The 9,500-nt window shown below is 36.9% G+C and overlaps 1 protein-coding gene across 1 annotated transcript; it reads right to left on the bottom strand.

Moving 5' to 3' along the window:
* Window positions 1–4,411: 4,411 nt before the first annotated feature.
* Window positions 4,412–9,427, bottom strand: LOC101310416 (chaperonin CPN60-2, mitochondrial-like). The gene is made up of 18 exons (XM_004299164.1): window positions 9,390–9,427; window positions 9,198–9,222; window positions 8,953–9,084; window positions 8,373–8,532; window positions 8,020–8,195; window positions 7,843–7,938; window positions 7,612–7,716; window positions 7,390–7,476; window positions 7,218–7,307; window positions 7,025–7,105; window positions 6,842–6,910; window positions 6,589–6,666; window positions 6,397–6,492; window positions 6,101–6,200; window positions 5,841–5,944; window positions 5,641–5,746; window positions 5,469–5,547; window positions 4,412–5,376 (listed from the first exon to the last, which is right to left on the bottom strand). Exons 1-18 carry the CDS (start codon window positions 9,425–9,427, stop codon window positions 5,265–5,267), a joined length of 1,734 nt encoding a protein of 577 aa, XP_004299212.1. The 3' UTR covers window positions 4,412–5,264.
* Between the last annotated feature and the right edge of the window lie 73 nt (window positions 9,428–9,500).

Below are 9,500 nucleotides of genomic sequence, written 5' to 3'. Positions count from 1 at the left end.
GTATCTTTTAGCAAGAGAGTACCCTGAACCAGTATCTACAAATGCGTGTAGATGATATTTCCTATAACTGGGAAACTTCAGTCCTATAGTAATATAATTACTATATATGCTTGTTTGGACTGGCATTATTTGTTCTTGCTTTTCTGGAGCAACAAGTAAATCTGTGAAAGGATTAACTTGTCTTTCAGCAGTTATGGAATCAGGAGGATTGATACCAATTATCGGATTGGCACTTGTCCCAGCAATCATGGGATTAAGGGAATCAACAGACTCTCTTATTTTCTTGTTTTGGCTTAATGAAGTTACTAACTTCATTGTGTTCATATCCTCATTGAGGTTTTTTTCTTGTTCTTTCTTATGGAATATAATATATTCCTCTTCTACTACGGTATGTGCAGCTTTATCTTTGGTTTTTCTTCTAAGTTCTGCGATAAAGCATTCTCGATGATAAGTTTCTCATTTACTTTCGCAGTACAGGGGAATTGTACTATCATCATCGCATCCGCAATAATCACATACAAATCTTCCAGGATTGGGATGAAAGGTGCTGATAATATTAGCATTTTCTTTCTTCCAATTCTGTATTTGTAATACAAATATAGGACGATATCCTATTTCTTCTTCATCTTCTTCAGAACCTTCTGAAGCACTTTATGTTTCACTATCTGATGGGTACTCAAGAGAATATACTGATTCATTCTCTTCATCAGAATAAACAACTTCAAAGCCTTTTAGATTAGCATAATCTATGGCTTCTTCATATTCAGCCAGTAAGACTTTTGAAGTTCTTTTATCCTTTTTCGGACACTCATTCGCATAATGTTCTTTTGCCTTGCAGAGCCAACATCTGCACTTCTTTGCTTCTCTAGAACCAGAATCTGGTTTCTTTTTTCTTCTGAAAAATTTCTTTCTTGGAGAAGTTTGAGAAGATTGTCTTTTCTGATAACCAGAACTTTTTCTGAACTTATACTTCTTTTTAGAAGCGAAATTGTTTTTTTGCTTGCTACTAGAGATTTTTCTTCTGTATTTCTTTTTCAAAACATGGCATCCCCATTGTGTCGGGGTATCCAAAATCTTTGGACACATGTTTTCAACTCCTCTGAGTTGTTTTTTGGCAGTATTGGATTTTCTATTCTCTGTACATTGTTTTCTTAGGAGATCCCTAACTCTTTCTGCTATTCCTCCAACAGTAAAATACTGAAGGGGGTTTTCTTCTAATGATTGTGCTACTGCATCGTTCCAGGGTTCTGGTAATTTTCTGTAATATGTTCTGATGAGATCATTATTTTCAATGTCTCTGATGGTGCAGTAGTAGTTTTGAAACTCATTGGTATATTCTTCGAAATACCTCATGTTACAAATACTCAATTTTTGAATATTTGCTTTGGCTCTTTCTTTAGATTGCTCACTATGTCTGGTGATATCTCCGCAGAATTGTGCATAGATGGGAACTGCAAAATCTAAAGGACTATTAGTCTGAGCCATTTTTGCTGCCCAATCAGTCCATTGAGAGCTTCTCTTGAAAGACTGGTACCATTTCTTGACTATTCCAGTTAAGGTAGACTCATAGTAAGCATGAGCTTCCTCGTAGGCATATTTGGATAACACTAGAGCCTGAGTTAGCTTTAAACTAGCAACCCAGTTGTCTATTGCTTTTATTTTATCTCCTACCTGGTCCAAATCTAGATAAACCCCTCTTTCGGACACTGATTGTCCCCATTTGGGTTCTGTAGGGATATATTTCTGGGAACTTCGTTCTCCATATCTTCCTGTAGGAGCCTGTCCTTTTAGAAGCTTAATATTCTTTTCCCGAATAATCTTTGTAGGATTGTTGGTGTTGTTCTGTATTATAGTATGACCATCACCAGGAGGTGTCTGTCTTTCACCATCTGTATCCATTGATACTCCTAACTGTTCTGGTTCGTCTTTTGCCGCTTGATAAGGAAGAATCTTCCTCTATTTCTTTCCAAGTTGAACTTGAGAAATTTCTTTGATGATCTTCTCTTGTTCTTCTGGAGAATCACAAGTCTCAGCTTGTGCATATAATTCTCTTAATTCCCTTGCTTGAAACATTCTCATAGGTCTTTTAGTATCCTCTTCTTCTAGGGATTCTTCATTATAAACTGTTTTAGTTTCATAGGTACTGGCTTCTTCATAGTTTGCAAAAGAGTGCCTATGAAATTGTAAGCTGATTTTCCTCTCATATCTTCATAAACTGAAGCATTGGAGCTCTCAAGCTGTCTGACTGGAGGGGTCAGATTCCATTCTCTTGGGAATGTTACTTCATGCCACTTTGTGACATGCTTTTGTTGGGAATTATTTTTTGGATTGGTGAGAACAGATGTAGTAATTCCAAGGTTATTTAGAAACCTGGTATTAGGAGTTACATTTGGGTTCATCAACTTATAATAAATGCAATAATCTATCGCCAGTTCCATCATTCCTTTTTTCATAGAAATCCCATCTATCTTGATTCTCAATCTTAGACAGTGAGCAGCATATTTGAGATGCGTTGTGAAGTTTGGAAAAACATTGAAATATGCAACTTGGTTGCACAAAGAAGCTTCTATTGTCCCTAACAGACTTTTCTTGAAGTCTGTTATTCTATCATCTTGTAAGATACATAGAACAGAACAGTCAATACCATCTTTGGCTAAAAGTTTTATTCCTACTTGAACTGCACCAATATGCATATAGGAATATTTTTTCTGGAATGCTTCACTTACTTCTTTTGGATTTATCAGCCTAATATCTGTTTCTCCTCCTGTGGTTAGAACGGTTAATTCAAGAATTTTGAATCTATGCGAATCCATAAGGAAAGATCCTTTCTTATAGATCTCGTTAAATCTAAATCTAGGGGCAGATGCTTCTCTTACACTAGATTCGATTTCATTATACTTAAATTCTTGAGCGTTTATCAGTTGAACTGGAGCTGTGTTTCTTTTGCTGAGAATTCTACTTAGCATCTTCATGTCTCTCTTGGTAGATGGTTTTAAGGATTTCCATTCAAGTAGCTTTGGTTCACTAAACCTTAGTCTATTTTCTCCCATTGGTAGGGGTGGAGAGTTTATGATGATTTTACTAGCTACATTTTGAGCTAGTGATTCTTCATCTATTTTTTCAAAATTTGCTTCTTCCTTCATTTTTTTCTACAGTTTTTTGTAGACTAGAGATTCTATTATGTAACTCTCGAAATTGAACTTCGAGGTCAATACCTATCTCTTGGAGATAAGCGATGTTATAATTCTGCTGAAGAATTATTGCCTCTACATTCTCGTCAACCTTTTTATAGGTTGATGAAAGCCAGTAGCTTTAACACCTTCCTGTTTTACTTTTAGATCTACTCTCTGATTCATCTTATTCTGGTAATGAGAGTTTCTAAAAGCGTTTTGTTTTCTCGAGTATTTCTTAGTTCTACTACTTGCTGATGAATATTGTTAGCAAGATTTTCAGTACGAACTAATTTCTTTTCAATATCTATTAGATATTGTTTTTCTTTAAGGTAATCTAGCTTGATTTCAAGCTTGGCAATTTTTAAATTTATTTCATCAAGTTGATTAATCCTAAGATTAAATCTCTCGAGTTGTTCTAAAACCTTTTCAGAGGTCTTATTCCTGGATAAATGATCTAGGAACTCGATTAAGCTTGGTCTTGAGGGATCAAACTCTTCTACTCCAATCTCCTTTTGGAGGTGAATATGTTCGTCGTATAGAGTATTTAGTACTCTACAAATATATTTAATGGAGTATTGATTTTCTTGTATGTGCCTTGAATGAAAGCACACTTTCCACTTATCAGTTCCTTTTGTAGTACAAAAAGACTGATAATTCTTTAATATGGATTCTCTTTTGTTAGTCGAGAGAAGCCAACTTTGTGGCATAAGCCTTTTGTCACCTGCTTTTGAGCCAAGCAGGCTCTGATACCAGCTAGGGCAGATCTAACCGATGCTCAAAATATCAAGAGGTTTTTGGTCTTCTTCAAAAGTTTCTTAAAGAACTTCAATTTCTACTCTTGACTCGTATATCCTTTGTTGTAATTGAAAGATAATATCCCAATAATTTTTTATACTTCTAAGAAGCTTGTTCTTTTTTTTTTTTTTAGTTTTCGTAATTTTTTTCTTTCTTCTTGCAATTTTTTATAAGATAGTTTAGCTTCTGCTAAAAATTCTAATTTTGTTACTGTAGCAATTGATTTACTGATTGAAAACTTAACTATTTACCTTCAAGTAAGAGGATAAATTTATATACTTGAATTATGATAAACAAATTCAAAATCTTAGGCCCATCATGCTCCGTCAAATATTTTTTAATTTTTTTATTAAAGGTAAAATGCATGATAAACTTAAAAGTAAAAATTACAAAAGATAAAAACTGGCTAGAGAGGTTTTCCGGTTGGATTTTCTGCAAAAGTTCTAGGTAACCTCAGCTATCCTGTCTTCTAGTAGGATCTGCATAGTATGCAGTGCTGCACACTAGAATTTTCCATCCCATAATATATGAATAACTAACTGATTCTATTAAATTGCCACATTGCCAACAAGACTCGGCCATGATTTTTCTTCTTACCAGGTTTTGCGTACAGGGGAGGAAACTGTTGATAGCTCTCCATAAGAATACCTTCAATTTGTGTGGCACAATCGACCTCCAGACCTTATACGAAGCCTCCATATTTGCTCCAGTACTAGAACAGGCCACAGTAGTACTTGCTACCCAACAACCAGATTTGACGCTGAACACTCCGTTCTTGGTATGATGCCACACAAGCTTTTCCGGCGTAGAGCCGCAGACCAAAGGCCCAAAGGCATGCTAAGAATCATTTCAGGTTTACGAGGCAGAAACATATCTCTGACCTCAGAGGAACTGACCAGAACTGCAGTTGCTCTTTGATGAAAACAGAAAATTCAGACCAAAAAAGAAACTCATCCAACACATGGATATGCCCCTTATAATGCCTAAATGCAGAAACAAGATGCCGAAGAAGAAAGATCACCCCTACCAACCTAAGATACGAAAGAAATCAAGGAAGAAAAGTTTTTATTTGAAAAGAATTAGATGCGTACATTTAGTTTGAGATTCTTCCCAGAAACAACTTCTCTGTCCTGTATTACAGGATCTACCTACACACTGATCCTCACTATGACTACACCTTCAGACCCAAAAAACTCAATGACTTGCGACCCAAACAACTCTAAGCAATGTAGTAAACACTCTGATGCTAGTTTTACACTCCAGTTACTCTAAAATGAGTTTGGAATGGGGCAGTTCTCAATAATCCATACCACCCATGCCACCCATACCACCGCCCATTGCCGGGGTCTCCTTGTCACTAGGAAGTTCAACTACGACAGCTTCAGTAGTTGTCAGCAAAGATGAAATACTGCACAGAAGGCCAATAAAAATCAATCAACGAGGAATCAGAGGTGATACTGACTAAATAACAGCAAAGGATTCAGGAGCTCTCCAGCTTACCTTGCAGCATCCACTAAAGCAGTCCTAATTACTTTCAATGGGTCTATTATTCCAGCTTTGACCATATCAACATATTCACCTGGAAAGCAAAATGAAACGAAAATCAACCTAATCAGTGAGAGGAGATAACAATTTCCAGCAACATTTTAGATGGCGTGGAACCATTTATTACCTTTAGCTGCATCATATCCCAGATCAGGGTCATCTTGCTCCAAGAGCTTACCGACAATAACAGCTCCTTCAACTCCCGCATTAGAAGCAATTGTGTGGACAGGTGCCTGCAAGGATTAAAAGACAAACTTGGCTCATGAACGTTAATTCAAAAGGTTACTCATAGAAGTCAAACTTAAGAGACTATCAAAATATACAAACCTTTAGAGCATTCTGAATAATCTGAACTCCAATCTTCTGATCGAAGTTAGCAGTTGAAAGTTTGTCCAACTCTTTAGCTGCATAGAGGAGTGCAACACCGCCACCTGCAAAGGGAAGAACATGATAAGATGATTTGTCAGAAATATCCGGACAAATAGATTATATGGCTTGTATAGAAAGCTGCTTTATGCAATAGATTATATGGCTTATATAGTGACGAGTTGATAAGAAAATGAACACAAATTGCAGGAACAAAATACCTGGTACAATACCCTCTTCAACAGCTGCTTTGGTGGCATTTAGGGCATCAGTAACCCTATCCTTCTTCTCACCAACTTCAGCTTCACTGGCTCCTCCAATCTGCAGAACAGGTAAATTCAACCTCAAATGTTATCCACAATTAAACTTACCAAGAATGCTTAATAAATACAAGGTGAAGAAACTAAACTTGAAGTACAACTTTTTTTTTAATCATATTTTTTGGTTCAAGATAAAATGAGGTATTGAATTTACTAGACATAGAATATAAGTGAGAACATATCAGAGAGTAGCAGACCTTCAACACAGCAACACCACCAGAAAGTTTTGCCAGTCTCTCTTGTAATTTCTCTTTGTCATAATCGGAAGTGCTTGCTTCAATTGCAGACCGAATCTGTTCGCAGAATACAATAGAGTTATGGTTAAGGACTAAATGACGGGTGACTGCAAAAACTATATCTTAGTTTTCATAAATCACAAGAAGACAAACCTGTTCACATCTTTCCTCAAGTGCCTTCTTGTCACCAGCACCGTCAAGAATTACAGTGTCATCTTTTGAAATGGTGACCTGAAACACTCATCCAATCAGTAGGAGAATAAAGGCAACCCAGCACTATACAGAATATCACGATTAGGGGAATTCCTTTAATCAGAACAGTTCTACATTTAGATATTTACACAAAAGGACTGCTTGTCATGGTAAGACTGCCAAAGCACATAATTTTTTTTATACCAAAGCTTACCTTTTTGCAAGTTCCAAGCATATCCATATCCACTTTTTCAAGGTTCAAACCCAGCTCTTCAGTAATAACCTAAGATACAAAGTAAACGTAGTCAGTTATGGTTTTAGAAAAATATGATGGATAGGGTCAGGAAAGTAGTACACAATTATGAACTAGAAAGCCAAGCATGAAAAAGAAACTTACAGTGCCACCAGTGAGAACTGCAAGATCCTGCATATTGGATTTCCTATTTTCACCGAAACCAGGGGCTTTGATTGCACAGACCTGTAGGAAGCAATAGCCATTCTATAAGAAAATGCTGACATCCAAACATATGGAACTAAACCACATAGGAAAACAAGATCAAACCTAAATAACTGAAGCAATAGACACGAACCTTGATTCCAGCACGAAGCTTATTTAATATAAGTGTTGCAAGTGCATCACTTTCCACATCTTCTGCGACAATCAGCAAAGGCTTTTGCTTCTGAATGATAGAAGAGAAAGTTGTTAACTGAATATCAAAGCAAAGACTTGCAAATATTATCAAAGAGAATTTAGATGCTTGCCTTCAAAGCCAGCTCCAATACTTTAATGACAGCATTAATATTTGAGATTTTCTTCTCATGGATTAGAACTAGAGGATCTTCCAGTTCCTGTCAGCACATACACATGAATATGGACATGAGTAATTCAATTAGTATCAAAACCTTTCAACTTTGCCAGCAGGTTAACAAGATACTTCTGTGAGACTACAAAAAGTACTAGCTGATTCAAACGTGTAAACTTACACATTTTTGATTTTTTGGGTTGGTGATGAAATGAGGAGATATATAGCCTCTGTCTAGCTTCATGCCCTCAACAACCTCCAACTCATTATACAATGTTTTGCCATCCTGTAAAAATTAACCCATAGTATCAAAGGATGGGTATGATACTATCATTCAATCCCCACTAGGAGTGGGCATGCCTTAATAGAGACCAAAAGCCAATTACTTAAAACTGGCAGATATGTAACTTACAGCAATCGTGATTACTCCCTCCTTGCCAACCTTCTCCATGGCCTTTGCAATCAATTCACCGATTTCTCTCTCGCCATTTGCCGATATTGTTCCAACCTATGCATTAACCAAAGGAATTTAGATGCAAAACAAAGCATGAATTATAAGGAAGAACCAAAATTCAACACAATAACAAACCTGTGCTATCTCTTCAGAAGTGCTGATCATTCTGGCTCTGCTCTTCAAGTTAGTTACAACAGAATCAACTGCCATGGTAATACCACGTCTTAGGTCCATGGCATTCATACCAGCAGCAACTGACTTGCATCCTTCAGTGTAGATAGCTCTGGTCAGGATCGTGGCACAAGTGGTACCTATATACAAACCAGTGAATACACATTCCGAAGTTGGAGTTTAACAGTACCAGTGACACATTACATGAGAACCAATTCATTTAAAAGAAAAAAAAAGTGTAGAATCTAAGGATGCATCAGTTGGCCTAGAGTATATGGAACAATGAGTGAAATCCCATGTTAGAGGATAGGGCATACCATCACCAGCTACATCATTTGTGGCATTAGCAACCTGTTTTACGAGGCTAGCTCCGACGTTCTTAACTTTATCCTTAAACTCAATGCTTTTTGCAACTGTTACACCATCTTTTGTCACTTTGGGTGCGCCAAAGCTTTGCTCAATAACCACATTACGCCCCTTTAACAAAAAAAGTAGAGTCATATCAGTCACTTACTTGAAGATTCACTGGAAATCTACACTACATATTTTGGAAGGCTTCGCCCACTCTCAATTCATGTTTACTAAATATTTATACTACAAGAATTGAGGAACCAATAAATTCCGATCCACATATCATCAAATATATGGGCAAAATGCACCAATGGAGATCCATGTCACCGGATCCATAAGCATACATACTATCAGAATCACCAAAAACCACAAATCCAACAAAGACATTTATCAGAAAAATAAAACAATTGAATTGATCATAAACCCTGATTGAGCAAAATAAAAATTCCCAGTCCTTTCCGAGATCAAAGCACAACACAGATAACTTAAACATCATACAAATATAACAGAGCAGTAGCACAAAATAATGGGGATGTGGAAGAACACCTTAGGACCCATTGTAACTTTAACAGCATCGGCAAGATCTTCAATGCCACTGAGCATGAGGGCTCGGGCGTCCACGCCAAATCTAATATCTTTCGCTGCATAGTTTCTGCTCCAATTCAACCTACCACCAATCTGAAACCCACAAAAACAAACCCATCAGAAAACAGACATTCTATAAAAACAGAGATTCTCAAACAGAACAAAACAAAGAAGAGCCTTGTATTGCTTCTTCAATCAAAACCAACCTGCTGGGCATTGTTCCTAATACCCCTGAAATCCAATAAACAAATAAAAGAATCAAACATTGGAAAAGATTGAATCGAAGAACTGTACATTACATTTTCTGAGGACTAATGCGTACAATTGGAAATAAAGAAAAATGAAAAGAACCCAGAAGAGAGGAGATTGAATAAAGGGTTGGGGGAGAAGTAAAGTACCGAGCTTTGGAAGCGAGGCTTGAAGCGAGGCGATACATAGCGACAGAGCAGAGAGCAGAGCAAGAGAGAAACAGAGAGTGAGAAAGACGGTGGGAATGTGCAGAGAGTGGT

This window comes from Fragaria vesca, linkage group LG5, assembly GCF_000184155.1.
Source record: "Fragaria vesca subsp. vesca linkage group LG5, FraVesHawaii_1.0, whole genome shotgun sequence".
Lineage (NCBI taxonomy): Eukaryota > Viridiplantae > Streptophyta > Magnoliopsida > Rosales > Rosaceae > Fragaria > Fragaria vesca.
This window is presented reverse-complemented; position numbering and strand designations above follow the sequence as displayed.